The sequence below is a fragment of the Leopardus geoffroyi genome, chromosome E2 (genome assembly GCF_018350155.1).
Source record: "Leopardus geoffroyi isolate Oge1 chromosome E2, O.geoffroyi_Oge1_pat1.0, whole genome shotgun sequence".
Classification (NCBI taxonomy): domain Eukaryota; kingdom Metazoa; phylum Chordata; class Mammalia; order Carnivora; family Felidae; genus Leopardus; species Leopardus geoffroyi.
The window spans coordinates 53,086,072-53,103,500 of record NC_059335.1 but is presented as its reverse complement, the minus strand read 5'-3'; the positions used below and the strand labels follow the sequence as shown (position 1 = coordinate 53,103,500).

At 48.2% G+C, this 17,429-nt stretch overlaps 1 protein-coding gene across 1 annotated transcript in view; it reads right to left on the bottom strand.

The window, feature by feature from the left end:
• The window catches only part of WWOX (WW domain containing oxidoreductase), a 979,671-nt gene that overhangs the window by 942 nt on the left and 961,300 nt on the right, over positions 1-17,429 (bottom strand). Inside the window, exon 9 of the mRNA XM_045439817.1 lies at positions 1-233. Within this exon, the coding sequence (XP_045295773.1) occupies positions 45-233 (189 nt within the window). The 3' untranslated portion in view covers positions 1-44. The remainder of the gene's footprint in view (positions 234-17,429) is intronic.

Below are 17,429 nucleotides of genomic sequence, written 5' to 3'. Positions count from 1 at the left end.
ACAGGGCAGGTGTGCGTGCCGAGCACGCTCACGGCCGCTGGCGCTCAGCCGGACTGGCTGCCGAGAGCTTCCTGGATTAACCGCTCGCTGAGCACCCACAGGGCGCGGGCCGTGTCTTCGCTCTGAGCTTCGGGGGACGGCACGCATCGGCAGCAGTTGTTGAAGTACATCCCTCCCAGGCCCTCGAGCTCTGGGGCAGCAGCACAGTAGACGGTGGTGGCAGCTCCTTGTTGCTGGAAATCAAAGAAAAAGAAGGCCAAAATCATTATTATTCTCATTATTGTCATTGTGATTATTTTTTAAAGAAAAGAGGTGACGAGCTGACTTCATTCTGCCTGGGCATGAGCAAGCCCCTCCGCGTCGGGTTCGGCTGCACCCGCATCTCAGCATGGCAGAGGGTACTGAACTCAGCACATGACCGTAAAAGGGATGCAGTGACCATCCTGGAAAAAAGCAAGTTCACAAACGCTGCTCGTAAAGCTGGTGTGACTTTTTACACCTCGTAGAGGAAAAGGCTTCAGAAATAAATACGCGCCGCAATAAATCACATCAAAGGTCTCTTCTGAGCCAAGAGAAAAGATGGTATATGCCTTTGAACATGCAGGAACAAGTTCATCCAACCCGTTGACTTCTGAATGCATGATGTGATTTGACCCCGAGATGTTTCCAGAACCTTCTGTCTGAATGAAACCAACCACTCTAATGCCCATCAGATAGAAAACCCAGGGAGGGCCTGGTGCCAGATCCTCTCTTTATTTATGTATTTATTTTTTGCCCATGGTGCTGCTAGGAGAAGGGTTTGCTGGGTGAAAATGTTTAAAACACGCCTACACACGTTCTTCTTGCCATGCATACGTGTCTCGAGCAGACACAGGACACGTGTAGTAATTCATCCAGATCCCATGAAAACCTTTCTTCATATTCATCCCGTGTTTGCAAGGGGACAGTGACTAAGGGGGTACATTTCCTCCCAGGCCACTTCAAACTGTAAGTTGCAATGAGTACAATTGATTACTTTCGATTCACCTTCTGAGTAACAGTTGGTGCTGTGGCTAGGGATGTGTGTGCCGATGGGGCACCATATCATCCCGGCTGACACAATGCTGTCAGGGATGCTGTAAAGAGGGCAAGAAATCACTTTGCTTTGCAAGCCATAATTAAAAATAATAGGCTGGTGTTCGTAGGGAGACACGATAGGCACGGCTCTAATTTAAAACCAATACAGTTTATCTGGCATCTTATGATTATTTATGTGGATCACAGCCCTTGCTGCATCAACTAATTATCAGCTGATAGGGAGGGGGGGGTTGCAGAAGAGGATGGAAAAAGGTAATGGGGATAAGGTCACCATTAGGGGAAGACCCTAAAGATATTTGAGAGGGAAATGCATTTCTGTCCAGGTGTCGTAATTTTAGGACAGTGCTACAAAGTAGACTTGAGTATTTTGCTCGTTTCTGTTTTTGTTTTTGTTTTTTTTGGTGGGGAGGAGAGAGGTTCAGTGTCGGGTTCTAGGGTCACATGTGAATTGGTCTGAAAAGCAAATGGTCAAACGCAGTCAAGCGACAGGATGTTGTGGGGAGCACTGTGGAGTGGAGAGCAGCGGAGAGCGTTCGACTTGAGTCCTAGTGCTAGCTGGATGCTTGACTGGGTTGGACGAGTCCCATTAGTCCAGAATCCGAACACCTGACATGACTCCAATTTAATTAAACAGGAATGGGTGTCTCATTTCCCCCACCCCCTGGCCATGTCCACTCCCCAGATAGCCAGTTATTTTCTTGGATTCAGCTATTTCTTTTCGAATTGATTTGTGTGGCTCCAGTGTAATGGAAATAAGTGTGTGTCATCCAAATTCCCTCTCACTGAATTATCATTCCTAATAACCCTTAGCTTAGCACCTGGCACATTTATCGAAAGAATTCCGAGCGGCTGATCTGACTCCTCTTCATGCCACGTGGGGAAAAAGGGAAGCGGACTGCCTCTAAAGACAAATTGAAGAACTGAGAGGCTCAGCCTGGTAACTCAAGCCAAATATCACTTTGGCCTCAATTCTTAGCAGAGTTCAGGTGGAGATAGTGTTTTGCTTCATTTTCAGGATATCTACAATTTCCATTTTACTTTGCAGCAGCCAAAACCACCAAAGAGTGGTCGGGTGGTTTGCCATCAGTTCCCAAGTGGTGAGAAAACCCAGTGAGCTCATCCCCAAACTAAGGCTCCCCGCCCCCCGGCCAGTGTGCTTACAATATCAGCATTCACACATCGTGGGAGAGAAGATCCAAGTAGGCCGCTTGGGAAAGCGAAAAGCGGAAGTCTTCCGAACCCAAGGTAGTACCTTGCCACTGTGACCTTCTAAAATGGTATCGGATTGCGCTCTTGCGTTGTTGGGATGGTATTTTTGCAAAGAAATTCTGCACGTCCATTGATTCAGAATCAGGCTGATGAGGGAGCTTGGGGGCATGCGTCTTCCCTCGGTGGAATCTGAAAGCAACTGCAGTTGACCTCATTTCATGTCAACCGACACTTGGCTGCCATGCCGAGAACCATACGTTTTAGAAAAGCCCAATCTTGTCCCAAGAGCTGGCTTTGATTCCTTTGCCACGAGGCTCGGGGTGGTGATCCACAGTCCTAATGGCATTCATAAGTAACTCCGGCTCTAGAGAAGAACATGGGGCAGTAGGGATCCCTGAAAGCAAAGACCACCTCTGCTCTGAAGATGAACGACATCCATTTGGCACATCCACCCTCCTGGGTCTTGCTCGGTTCGGCTGGTGCCCACTTCCCTTGCCTCTCTTGTCGGGACACTTAAGTAGTGACCGTACCTTTCAGTCCCAAGCCCACTCCCCTTCTGGCTTCTCGGGGAATTCTCTTCTGTTTTCGGCTGTGCCAATGGCAGCCTGAGTGACATCTTTATATGATCGGATGTGATGACAGTTTAATAACAAGTTCTCATTTTTGGCTCATCAGCTTCTTGGTCTGCCTATCATCAGAATGAGACAGAGCCACATTAGGGAAATCTCATTAGTAAATAAACCGGTACTGCTGATACAAGATAAAACATTTTTTAAACGGATGAAAAAAAAAAAAAAAACTTGTTTCAAGAGCGCTTTAATCACCATCAGATGGCTTTCATGCCACTTTTTGGGGCATCAGTACATAATTCACAAAAGATGAAAGAGCCATATAAAGGAAATAATGTTAACAACTGTGCTATAAAATATCTGAAGAGACGTCCGGGTGGTTATCACCACTGCTTACTGATCCAGCGTGATAAAATAATAGCGATACCTTGACACATCAACACCGGCTGGAGCTGTGGGTTCCCCTAAGTGAAGTTTTAAGAACAGCTCACCCAAAGCTCACAGCTTCCAGGCAGTTGCGATCCCTGGGAACTGGGGTGCAGCGGCCCCGTCCTGTAGACACGGCATGAGTTGGGGTGCAGATGACGCAAGACTGAGAATTTCGGGTAAGCCCAGCAGAACCTTTAATCACGCCTGAATGCCATTTCGGATCGAGTCAAACATTTGTGAGCTGCCAGAGGAGAAGTATGCCTTCAATCTTTATAGTGTATGTAAAATCACCTACGATTCTTTTTTGGGGGATTAAGTTAAGAGTCTCTTGGTAATAAGGGTGCGTCATTCTCTTTCAGGAATCATTTGTCAGATTGGCAGCCCAATCTTCAACTCCAGAAAGGTGGGCTTTAAAAAGCAGTTGTTTATGTAGAGTTGAGACCCTGAGATCGAAATGAGCCATCCTCACAAAACCCTTTGTGGGGATAAAGATGTTAAGTAGCTGCTTTTCATCAACCTTTATTTGGGAAGCACCGGCCATCATTTTGGAGCTGTCAGCATGGAATACAAATGAATATGGACTCTTTCAAAGGAAAGGTACAGAGGTTTCTGATAGACGATATATGGTAGAGGGGAAAAAAAAACAACCCCCACATATTCATATTTGTGACGCATTGGTTAGCAACTCTAATATAACTTGCGTTTTAATAAGGACACATATTACACGACGTTCAGTTTTCAAGTTTCTCTGTTTTAAAATGCATGCTTACTTAAAAGGAAGAATATATTCCTGTCTTGCCGTAGATTTAACTATGAGATGTATGAAAAAGTAGACACACAGTCACGGAACATCTGTATATTCAATGATTTCAAGCAGAGTAGATGTTCGGAGATTGCTTTATTATAGACATACTGATGCCAGGACATCGCACAGCCAATGTTGAGTGAATCGACTCAACAGAAAGTAGTTGGGTAAAGAAACCCGTCACGAAAGTCAGCCCAAGCTTGGAAACCCAAGGTGGGGGGGAGAAGAACCCTCTTGGAATTGAGCGGTGACTATCGTGCTGAATTCCCGGACAGTGATGGCAGGAAGACAACAGAGGTGCCTCTTGGAACCCTCGGAGCTGTCCCCGTTACTCCGCCAGGGTCTGCTAGGCAAACATGCGCCAGATACGAAACCAGCCACCTGTCCGGTGGCTCCGGAATGCGGCAGAGTGACTTATCACAGCCTCGGTGGAGAAGAGGGAGTGAGTGCACGTGTCTCGGGTGGAATCAGGGGCTGCCTCCACACCCTGTCTTTCCCTGTCTCCCAAGAACACTCCCGAAAGAAGAGTCTGTAACCCCTCCGCTGGAAAAGCTCAATGCCGTGTTTCGGAGTTCATCTCCGGATACCTTCGTACACATCTGTTCCCCCAAAAATAATAACGGTTTGAATCTCTGATGTGAAAGGCAAATGAAAGCAAACTGGCCCACAAATGTTATCAGTTCCCTCCTTCCCATCTGAGAACAATCTTTTAAGCCCCAAAATGTGCCGCGTATTTCATTACACGGAGTAAGGCAGCTTGCAGAGGAACGAGGCTCGTGGGCCTTCCCCGGGAGCGCAACCACAGCCAAAAAGTCACCCCCTTCCTCCACCGTGATGCTTGTGCAATCGAACTGACAAGTCGTGAAGTAAGTGCTAATCAACGAACACACCGGCTTCCACCTAAATTATGGGAGACGCTAGAACAGAGAATTCCAAAGGACCCTGTCCTCCAAATTGTCATGCTCTTCTAACGAGTGGTTGCAAACAGGGACTATTCAAGGGGTAACAGTGGATAGCATGTACCGAGAGCTTATAATTCGTCAGGCCCCGCCAGGGAGCTTTATAAGCATGATTTTCTAACCCACACGCAGCTCTCCAAGCCAGAGGCAATTATGATGCAGCCCCATTTACAGAGAAGCCCAGTTAGCATCAGAGATTAAAAGCAACTTGTCCAAAGCTACACAGATAACCACACGGACGGAACCACTCCGGAAGCCTTATCAGGTGGCCGTGCCAAGCCTCCTTCCCAAACAGGTGACACAGATGTTCGCCTGTCGCCTGCTCCCTGTCTCCCCCCTTGGCAGAAGCTTCCTGATGAGGGCCTCCTTGCCCTCCTCGAAGCCAAGCCATGGCTGGCCACGGTGTGATGCCCCAACGTGGCCTGCAATTAAGTGGGTTGTCATGCCTTCACCTGAGAAATGTTAAAAGGAGATTTTTTTCTGTTGTTGGTTTAGTCAGTGAACTAAATTGAAATTATATCCATTTGGATTAACAAAACTGAAGGCTCAGCACCACCTCAGAAGATCCAATAGCAAATGACCTTCATGAAAAGGTCACCTGATTCAAAAATGCCACCTCCAAGCTCCTCTTGGACCCTAGACTTTGTTTTTTTGTTTTTTTTTTTCAGTGCAGGAACTGAACCACATGAAGACCAGTGAAACCTAAGCAAATCTCTATCCTATAAGTTCGCATACATGTAAGATGCGTGTGGCCTTCTGGAAGACAATACCTGACATGTGACATCAAGTGTTCAGAGGAAACTCTGGTCCCCATGCCCCATTCTCCCCCTGCCCCCCAATTAATTCCTAACGATTGATTCCCACAAAGGCTTCAAACCATACGGGCTTGGATACATGTGGATACTTCCTGTTGGCGTCAAATAGAACTTTTTTCCAGTACTTTCAGGAGTTTGCTCACAGGCTGTTCTCAACATTGATTACAAAACACACTCAATTTCTCCAATAGAGAAAAGTGGAGAAGATCAGGAATGTGCAGATACCTGTTTTTAACTGTGGAGGCTTTAAAAGTCTGAGAGAATGTTCCAGAGCATCCATTTTGGTCACATTTGGACTCTTAGCCCTACAGAGGAGAACACGTCCCGCTCTAAAGCAATGGGGTTTCTCCTCTTGCCACAGGGAATCCGCTTCTTTGCTAAAACAGGTTCTCAAGTGTGGAAAATCTCAGAGGTTCCACTCGGTTGACTTGTCTCCCCCACAGCAGGTGAAGCAGTGTCATTCCCCAGGTGACACTGAGGACACAGCCTTGGGGGGGGGGCGGGGAGCTTGAAGGCAATGGCTCCAGGGGAGGACCAAGCAATAGGGTAGGCCAATCCATTGCCATGGGTGCAGCTGGTCCCAGCACAGGCTGGAGCCCCAAACTCAAAGGGTCTCCTGAGTGAAATGTTTGAGGGGGAGCAGTTGTGGTACAGCTTTCAAGAAAAAGCCACATGTCCACAGGCCTCCATTCAGAGACAGTCTACAAGGTGACACAGAACCTTTCTTGTCTGTTTTCAGGCATCCCAAATAGGTCCCCAAATCCAAGTCAGACTACAAGGACCACAGCATTCCCCTTGACAAAAGACATGAATTTCTGGCAAAGTCATTATGGAGTTTTAAGAGAATGACTTGGAGACCAGGGTAGAATGAGATGGAAAGTCAGGAGGCACATCACCTGCTATTCCTCTGAGAAACATTGGCAGGAACGAGTTCAGAGACTGGTCGGTTCAGGACGGAAAGCTGGAAAGGTTTTGTTTTTGTTTTTAAAGACAGAAGAATATATTTGTCCTCACTAGCCTTAAGTTTTGCGGAGCAAAAGGCAGCCAATCCCAACCATCCAAATAGGCCTGACGCCATGTTTGTTCTGGGCAGGCAGGGCCAGGCACGGGAGGATTTTCACTTAGGCTAGCAGCAGGATTTAAGGGCGCAGTGACCTTGGTAGGGTTTCAGGACCTGCATTTTCGATTCAATGAACTGTTCTGAACTTTCCCTTGAAATAAATGAGACCCTTTTCATACCGCTTCCGTGTTCCAGAATCCCTGCCATAAATGTTGCAAGGGCTCCATGACAGATTTATATCTGGTCTCAAAAGAGCGGAGGCACAATATTTAGAATGGTTTTCATCTTTCTGAGACCTGCTGTTTTCCGAGGCCTGTAGACCTGCTTTGGGCAGGCGTCCAGGTTCCTCCGAATGAGGGGAAGGAAGAGGAACAGCACAGGTGCATTCCAGGTGGGCAACTCTAATCCTGCTTATCCCCCCTTCGATTCATGCCCACCAGAACAACCTAAAGAGGACTGGGCCTGAGAGATGGTGTCCTTAAAAATAAGAGAGGATACCACTGATGGTCTCACAGCCATGGAAGAATTCCCTGGGCATTCCCCGCCAGGGCTGCCCAGAAAACCCACACTGCTCAAAGTACAGTTTCTTTTCCAATGGGGAGTTCTCTGGGATGGAAAAATGCACCGGGGTAGCCATGCTTCCACGGGTTAGTTCGAAACGGCGAAGCAGAAGAGCCATAGAACTTTGCCACCCAAGATAGCATCCTGCTTCCGTACGGGACAAATCTGACGGCTGGAAACTGAAATTTTCCAACCAGGTCGCCTCGACTCTAGTGCTGAAAGATGGCTGGGTGTTTTAAGAGGTAAAAGAAAATACTTAGCCTGTGTTAATTTGAAACATTTTACATTTTTACTCTCCTTCTTTATCCTCAGTTCTAAGTAGCTCTGTATACTGTATATAAATGTGTGTCTCTGTATTTGCCATGTATACTGAAATAAACCTTTGAAATAATTGCCAGGCAGAATTAATGGGTTCTGTTCCAATATAATGGTGCAGAGGATATCTTAACAGTACAGGTGAAACAGAAGCTCCCCCCATTCCTTTCCTCTGCATGGAATCACTCCACCGAGTTGGCCTGCCACGTTGGATCTTTTAGAAAGCCAAGAACTGACTGCTTTTGCGAGCAAGCCAGATTTCAGGGCAAACCCCAAACAAGCTGTTTGTTTAGATTTTAAGGTTGACAGTTCATTTACACCGAGGTCATGTAAATATTCCACAACTGTAGCACCGAAAGGCATGGGGAGGGGGTGGAATAAAACCCACAGGGTCTTGTGATGGGACCACATCATGGCAAGACATTAACTCTTAACTCTGTCTTCCAGAAACCAATGAAAAGAATGGACTTTGCGAGAACTCAGATCTCACAGGCAGGCACCCATGTCTGGCCCGCTGTTTGCATTAGGTTTGCGCGTTTTTATAGCGAGCTCTCTACAACGGATCATTTCTCAGGCTCAAAGACGCTGGCCTTGTTAATATTTCATTTAGAACATACTGTGGAGAGCATCTCATTTATATTACTTCCATAATTAATGGTGATAGCTTAGGCACTGCCTTTATACAGAGAGATCTCGTCACAGTGGTCGATGGGTAATGAGACACAATAGATATTTCATTCACCAGCAGCTTGTTGCTAGTTAGTAGGAAATGATCACGTGTGCTGTTGCTTTAATTGCCAGGGTAAATAATTCTGCCTCGGTGTTAGTGAACATTTTAAAGCACTTGATGCAAATAGACTAGAAACAAAACAAACAAAAAAAATTACCTTGATTATGCAACACCTTAGCATAGAAAGTTACAAAGGTATGTCTTTTTTTTTTAAACTGTATTCTATCATGCAAATATTATCTAAATATGCATGTGCTGACGACTCATCTACTGTATTTTAGGAAATACAATTAGGCTGCCTTTCTCTTCTCCTATGTAGACTGTAAATAGCTGTAGATCTTTCTCTTGTTTCCGTATGTAAATATATGTAAATACTAACAAGCTATGCATGCTGATATTCTAGGCAATTTCAGGTACTTTTATAATCTGAAGGCATGTACTTGATCTGGTTTGTTTAAAGGAAAAAAAAAAAAACTCTCTCAAACTCTTTAAAGCTGAATAGAAATTAAAGATTTCTTCCTAGATGGTTGTGGTTTCTTTTGTTTGCTGTCTCATCCCTGAACTGTGCTCCACTCAGTTCCCTTGCCTGCTCCCAGGGAGGAGACACATGGCCAGGCACCTGGGCCAGGAACAACGTAGAAGTGTTTGGCTTTTGTGTCTTCCCACTTTCCTTGAGTTTTCTAAAGAACTTCTAGAATCATAAGCTAGGCGGCTCTGGATTTTTCTAGCAAAAGAATCTGGGGTAAAAAAAAAATTCGTATTTACTGCTCCCCTAATACGTGCCAAGCACAGCTCTAGATCATTCACGTCCCCAAAACCCTATGAAAGGATCCTGTCGTCCCCATTTCAAAGATGCGGAAACTGAGTCACAGCGAGATTAACGTGTCCGTAAAGCGCCTTCTAAACCCTGATGCTTTCCTGTATGCCAAGGGTAAGTAAACTTCTTCTGCAAAGAGTCCGAGAGAATCTTTTAGGCTCTGCGGGCCATATAGTCTCTGTCACAACAAGTCAAATCTACCACTGTTAGGAAAGCAGCCACGGACAGCATGCACACCGGGGAACATGGCTGTGTTCCGATAAAACTTTATTTACAAAAACGAGCAGTGGGCCGATTTTGCCCTACACGCCCCAGTTTGCCAGCCCTGCTCTACTCCTTGCCAAAACTCAGGTGCTCTTCAACAGAACATTAACATTTCCCTTTCGAGTATGTTTATGTGTTTGATGGACTGGGGAAGTCATTTGATCAATTGAAAACTCCATTTCTTCCCTGCAGGTAGCAACACTATTTGTCGAAGTCATGAAATAATAAGGAGGTGAGCAAAAATGAAGTCCCTTGAGCTTATAAATCAAGCTGTCTTTCTCAGACAAATCTCATTGCCAGGTTTCAATTTAGTTATCTTTTGTTTTCATAAATGGGGATGGAGGGAGAAAGTATGAAAGGCTAGGTTAAAAGAAAAGAAAGAAAAAAGAGAAAGAAAGAAATGGAGCGACACTCACTCTTCAATGAGGGGAAGGAGCCTATTACCTCAGGTATCTATGGAAACCAAGCAGCACGCAAACTTTTTAATGGCTGGAAAACAGCATTGGCGTTTGAAGATGTTTTTCCCAAGTATGATGCTTCAGTGTAAATGCATTAATTGACAGTTTCCTTCGGGACTTTTTTATTGAAGTGTCCAAACTTAATTTGATGGCACAGGGAACTCTCTGGAGCCCTTGAAGAAGGCGGCAAAGGTAGGTCTTTAGAAAACTGAGCCGGCTCTGGCATCCTGTACGATATCTGACTCTCCTGCGGATCAAGTGAAGAGCCAGCCCTCACTGCCTGTAGTTCTCCCCTTAGGAAGCCCTCTGAATTCACCACGGGCTGGGAGAGACTCCCTCTAGCCTCTGTTCTAACAAGAATCAACATCGCCTCTTGGGGCCTGTAGGGACCGGGGGCGGGAGGGGGAGCAGGAGGAGGAAAGACCGCGTGTTCTGTGGTCCAGTGGCACTACGGGAGGGTAGGGAAAGACCAGGAGCTGAAGCCAGAAATGCACCCGAATCCTGAGGCTCGAGCCTCGGCTGTGAATGGGCATAGTACCAGCCTTCACGTGGTCTTGGGAGGATTCGTGATAACCTCTGGCCATTTCCTGAGTTCGCAATAGATAACTAGTTCAAAGGGGACTGCTGTTCTGTTCAGAGTTTTAAGAAGGAAGCATACAGACCAGACTGTCTGCCCTTTCCTTTGTTTGAGGGACGTTCAGTAGTAGGGGGCAATGGATACTGCCTTCAAAAATCAAGTGGCGGTCATCTTTCTCACTGTCATTATCCAGCATCTTTGGGTGCTGTGCTGGCCATGGATTCCACTCTTCCTCAGGTTCCCTGGCCGCAGCAACCAGAGACCCAAGTTCACCTGCACATCCCTAGGACACTTATATTTGAACAACGGCCACAGTTGTTTGTTAAGCACTCTAAAATTCCAGACTCCACTGCCTACCTCTCACCCGGCCCCTAGGCCCTCAACACATAACTCCTTCAAATGTCCAAATCTCCCTGTGCAACGGTGTCTAGAGAAAGGGACGCACGGATGGACCCACAGGTGAGCAAGCAAGTGCAGTTAAAAAAGAAAAACCACAGGAGGCACGTGGGTGGCTCAGTCGGTTAAGCGGATGACCTGACTTCCGCTCGGGTCATGATCTCACAGTTGGTGGGTTTGAGCCCCGCATCAGGCTCTGTGCTGACAGCTCAGAGCCCGGAGCCTGCTTCAGATTCTGTGTCTCCTTCTCTCTCTGCCCCTCTCCCACTCACACTCTCTCTCAAACATAAATAAACATTTAAAAAAAAAGTGCAGTAAAAATATAGACTCTAGGTGTTGGGTAGATGGGTGACTGCTACACTATTCTTTCAAGTTTTCTACTTAAAAGCTTTTATAATATAATGTTGGGGGAATATTCACATCCATCCCTGTGGGATATGATACCCATTTCACAGACGGGAAAGCTGAGGCACAGAGGTGGCACTGAGTGGCCTAATGTCTTCTGCCCGGTAAGTGGTGACATCTGTCTTGAAAGCCACTTGGCTCAGGTGTTCCTTCCATAAAAGGCCCATATGCATCTCTGTTACACCTCCTAGTGGCAATTAATCCCATCCCTCCGATTCTACTAGTCCGGTTTCTGCTTCAAACATGAAGACTGGTTTTCCCATAGTATTCCCACCAGGATGGCAGTTCTTGGGGTCTCCAACTCAGACCCCAGGAATCAATGATCTCAAGAGCAAAAGTGACCATGTGTGCAGGGATGTGGACTTGTATCCATTCATGAGGTGGCTATTTAATTTGGCTTTTGACTCTGAGTTCCTGAAGGTAGAGGGTTATTCTCCCTGGCTGAAAGCATCCCACTCAGTAGAGAAGGGCTGATGCCTTCTGGCATGTTGAGAGTGTCTGCGATTTGGACCCAAAAGTCTGGAATGGGAAGCTGGGCAGAGAGCACAGGAGAGCAGCACAATGGGACAATCAGGGAGCCAGCAATCAGACGCAGGGGTGAGGATGTTGAGGGCGGGAGGCAGGGGCTGCTGGCATCGGGGCCACACGGGAGCATGAGATGGTCAGACGAGCAACCTTCTGGCCAGGCCTCCTGCTCACAGTTCCGTCTGGCTACGGTCAACCCCAAATTTTAGAAGCTATGAGAGGGGACCCTGAGTGGCTCAGTCAGTTAAGCATCCAACTTCGGCTCAGGTCATGATCTCATGGTTCGTGAGTTTGAGCCCCATGTGGGGCTCTGTGCTGACAGCTCAGAGCCTGGAGCCTGCTTGGGATTCTGTGTCTCCCTCTCTCTCTGCCCCTCCCCTGCTCGTGCTCTGTCTCTCTCTCTCAAAAATAAACGTTAAAAAAAAAAGAAAAGAAGAAGCTACAAGACAATCTCAACCCAGTCCTGATGATTTGGGCAGGTGCCCCCTGTCAACCATGCTCCGCTTCATATTAAATTCATATTTAAATTTTTCTCTGGTTGGAAATTCTCCTCCAGGCTGACCCAGCACCCTCACCTCTTTCCTTTCAAACGCTAGAAGATACGAAGCCTACGTGTCTACCTTTCGGTCTTCCCTCTGGGGACTCACCGGTCACCTGCCCCGGCCCCTCGCCTTTGGCCAATCGCCCAGCCCGGTTATAGTCTTTCCACGGCAGGTACCTTCCAGCCCGTGAACCACCTTCCTTCCAGACACACCCCGAGTTCCTGTGTCCTTGGCTGGGATGAGTGGGAGGCTGGACAGCTGCCTCAGAGAGGGCGAGTCCCAGCCCAAGTGTGACGCAAGCAACAACACAGCAATGGTGATGATGGTAATGACCTATTGGCACTTCCGACCCTCTTCACCAGGTAGGGCTTACCCTGGAGCCAAAGGCTAAGGAGGTGAAGCCGCTTGCGGCCACGCACCTGGGAAGCAGTGGAGCTAAGATCCAAACTGAGCATGTCTGGGTTCAAGCCTGTGTGCTCGTTCCTGACCAATGTTCCTGCTGACTCCACACCCTGGTTGCTGTACAGCTTCCTGGAATGACGCGCAAATGTGGAAAACTAGGCCCATCAGGCTGTGTTCACGTCCCCTGCCTCAGTGACTGGCCAAGTGGCCATTCGCAGAGCCTCAGGGACCTTCCTCCTCCTTTCTTCTTTTTCTTTTAATGTTTATTTACTTTTGAGAGAGGGACAGAGAGAAGGGGAGAGGGAGACAGAATCCAAAGCAGGCTCCAGGCTCTGAGCTGTCAGCACAGAGTCCGATGTGGGGCTTGAACTCAAGAGCCATGGGATCCTGACCCGAGCCGAAGTTGGACACTTAACCTCCTTCTTTCTGACCTCCATTTCTTAGTCCTTCAATCCCTGGCTTCTGGCTCGGTGTCCCCTGCCTCTGGGGATATCATTTCTGCCCACAAATGATTTGGGACATACCCCAGGGGGAGTCTGAGGCCCTTCCCCTGCAGTCTTCCTCTTTTAGCAATTGCTTCTCAGGCAAAGCAGGTCTTGCAGGCTGGCAAGCCTTGGGTTAACAGTCGGGCGACTGTGGACTGTCTCCCAGCAGCCACCAGGTGGGCCCGTGACAAGCCACCTGCGGCTGGGACTCTCCTGCCCTCAAAGCTCAGAGAAAGGTTGAACTCGGGACAACCCGCTACACCAAAGAGAATCTTACCCTGCTTTCTCCCCTTCTGGCTGCCACCCCTGAGGGGAGATGTCTTGATAAGAGAAGGGACACACACACGCTCGTACCTACCAAACAAGGTACCAGTAATGATACAAGCCAGGGGTGTGGCCGGCCCTCAAATTGTCAAGGTGGTGGAAAATCTGTCCTCTGCTGGCTGTGCTCTCCGGATTCCCAAGCCACCGACTTTACAAGGCAGGCCCCTTAATGGATGAATCCATATGGGGTCTGATCCCTTCTATGGCACGTTCCAGGTGACAAGCCCTAGAATATTTGCTGAATTCTTGCAAGAGCCCTATGGAAGTATCATTATCCCCATTTTACGGACATGTAAACTGAATCTTAGCAAGTCAAACAACTTAACAAATAATTCTTGATTATTGAATTTTGCTCATCCCCCCATGCTAAGGGATGCATGTGATTTTAATGCTTCCAGTAAGGGTCATCCCCCCACTCCTCCAGATCGTCTCTGAGGCCACTAACCCAAATTAAGGGTAGGGCTCTGAGTCCCAAAGAGGCAAAGCTCAAGGCATAAGTAGCAGAGTCGGGAGCTGAACCTAATCCCTGGGGCTCCGGAACCCCACTCTTAACAATGGTAGCGGGAGAAAGGGGAAGGTGCCAGAGGGACATAGGAGCATTGCACATCTAGTGTTCGAGACTTTACGCTATCATTGGAGTAGGCCTTTCTTTTGTTCTTATTTTTTAGAGAGAGGTATAGCACGAGTGTGGGAGGGGCAGAGAGACAGGGGGACAGAGGATCCAAAGTGGGCTTTGCACTGGGAGCAATGAGCCCGACACGGGGCTTGAACTCAACAAACCATGAGATCATGACCTGAGCCGAAGTCAGATGCCCAACCGCCCGGGCCCCCCCAGGCACCCCACTGTAGATCTTTCAACAACAACAACACCTTTCAACATCCTAAGCATTCCACCTTTCACGGGTTCTGTCTCATTTATAATACTCCTGTCGAACACACACGGAATCCGAGGGTCAGGGAAGTTAAGGAACTTGCCCAAGGTCACACAACGAGTAAGGGGTGTCGCCGGGATCCGCACCTGAGCTGCCCATGCCCCTAACCTCTTTGCCGCTTGGCATCTTAGGCCACAGAAGTCAGGCCCTCACCATGACCTTTGTCATTTATCCTGCGTTAGGAGAGATGTCTCCAGTTGGCTGCTCACAGACTCTAGACCATGAGGCTAAAACTGGGATGGAGGCCAGGGGTTCAGCTACTCGTGAAAAAATAATGAAAAGTGGCTCCTTGTGCTGGTCACCTTGAATCTGTGATCAGAGGAGGGGGCAGTCCTATGAAGGATAGCCTTTTAATGGGAAAAAAAAGGGGAGGGAGTCACTTTCCCCCCTTGTTTTTAATATTTACTATTCTCTAACGCTGCTTCTGGTTCCCAGATTTGGGGAAAGGGCCAATTGATTTAAAGTGTAATACAGAGAAGGGCAGATCCATAACTGCTCCAGATTTCAGTACCATTTAATCCCTCCCCAGAGGCTGAGAAGTGTAACTTCCTGCTAATTGGGATGCTAGGGCCTGAGACTCAGGACCACTGTATCTCTAGGGTCCACGCATCAACCACCTCCCACTATCATGGGGGAGACGTACCCCGTCCTTTGCCTTGGGTGTTCACGCTTTCATCATAATGAACAGGCAATGGGGAGAACAAATACATGAATTGCTAACTGTAGGGTTTGTCTAAAGTGTAGAATCGCCTTTCTAAGCCCATAAAAAATCCTGGGTTACTGCCACGGTCAATCCCTTCGGCGGCGGGGTGGGGGGCAAAGCTCCCGTGGGGAGCTTTGCACGTCTGTGAAAAGCAGCATCGGTGACAGTTTAACACCTGGCTCACTGGAACACGGAGGGGAGAGAAGACTTTGATCCGCAGTATCTGCCCAAACCCGTGGTGTAAATACTCTCAACACGACCGTCTGAACATGCAGTCGGGAAGAGGTCCACGCGCTCAGCCTGGGCAAGCTTGTGTGACACTGCCACCGGTGTGGGGGGGGGGGACCACAGAACGCATCACCAATAGCAGTTTGAAGGTCATGAGGCAGGACAAAACAGGTCAGGACCCCAAGTATAACCGCACTCTAACCGTTGGGGCAGGCACAGCGGCAAAGTAGAGACCCAAGTTGGTTTGGGGGACCCGGGGGCCAGAGTAACACAGACCTGTGACATTTACATTTTGTTCATGTTGGTCCCCATAATCTCAAAGCCGATTCCACTCAGGTGGCACCCGCAGCCCGAGGTGACCATAGTTGCCAACATATACTGAACTGGTTATAGGTCCTAAACATCATTCTAGAAACTTGGAAACACTGGCGCATTTACGACTGCAACAATTCTTCAAGGTAGAGAATGACTTCACCTTAGAGATCAGGAAACTGGAGTTCAAGGAGCTAGAATGTGGTCAAGGTTACTCAGAGCTCTTGAAAGGCAGTGCGAGGATCCAAACCCAGATCTGCCTGACTCCAGACCTCGTCATGTCCCTGGCTCACTGGGAACTGTGCTCTCTCTGACTTCAGCATCCTTGGAAAGCACATGGTTCTTGTCTTAGGTTCTTTTTTGCAACATGTGGCCAGCCATATATCATAACAAATACATGTTCCCCCAGCATGTCTCCCATGGAGCAATACCGGATCTGAGAGCCTATGGGGTTGTGGGTAAGAACAGGAGGTATGAGAGGAGGGGAGGTGGGGAGGTGTCAGGGAGAAGAGGAGATGGGGACCGCTTGACTGATTGGAAATCTCAGGACAGCGAGTTATTATTTTTCAGATATTAACGAAGCTGTGTATAGAGACTCAGAATTCACTCCTTTTGCCCAGCATCACAAGCCTAGTGGGCAGACACAGCCTCCTGGTACCCAGGAGCTTCGAGTACATGGTTAGGGCACACGTTCTGAAGCGGAAGGCCTTTCATTCAGTTTGTCCACCGACAGACGAAGACACGGAGAAGGGGAAGGCGTTCATTCACACTGCACTTTCGTAACTTCATCAAAGGTGCTAAACCTCGAAACTGCTTTGGTTTTGGTATTTCCTCAGCTGAATGCACAAACAGGTTCCTACCGATGAAATTGCACCAGAAGGGTCTGTGCTGGAACTTGATGATGTTGCTGTCCCAGCCTTAAAAGTGGCTATTTTAAACAAAGGGAGCTTTGCCACCTGAGTTACCCAAATCTTTCCTGCATGGGAGGACTACCGTTTTCAAACAGGGAACAGAAACCAATGATGTCGGAAAGGAGTGAAATTGTCTCTCCCTTCTCAGCCGAGAAGGGAGATACGTGAGTATTCAGGATGTCAAACGAACCCTGCCGGCCGAATTTGCTCTAGGGTCCCGTGTACCCCCAAGCGGAGAGTTTCCCCCAAACACAGTAGTCGTCTAATCTGACGTAACCATTATACCCGCTCAGGGCCGGCCCCTTTGCCACAGGCCAGTTCTTGGTCTAGAGAAGACAGCCTACCTTTCTAGCTCTTTCCTCTCCCTTTCTTCTATCCCCGAACCCCACTTACATGAACAGACTCAAGTGACAGAGGTATGGCTTCCAAGGGTAGCAGGTGCTGCGGTGTGCTGCCGAGACCCCCATTCTAGACGGGGGACGGGAGGGGGGCGGGAATCGTTTCCCTAGCTGCTGGCTGATGTCTGCTGGGGGCCGAGTCCTTCCTTGGAAGCGGCTGTCAGCCAAAGGGACGTGCCCTGCCCAAGGACACACCCCTCCGGGAGGCAGCCCACGTCCGT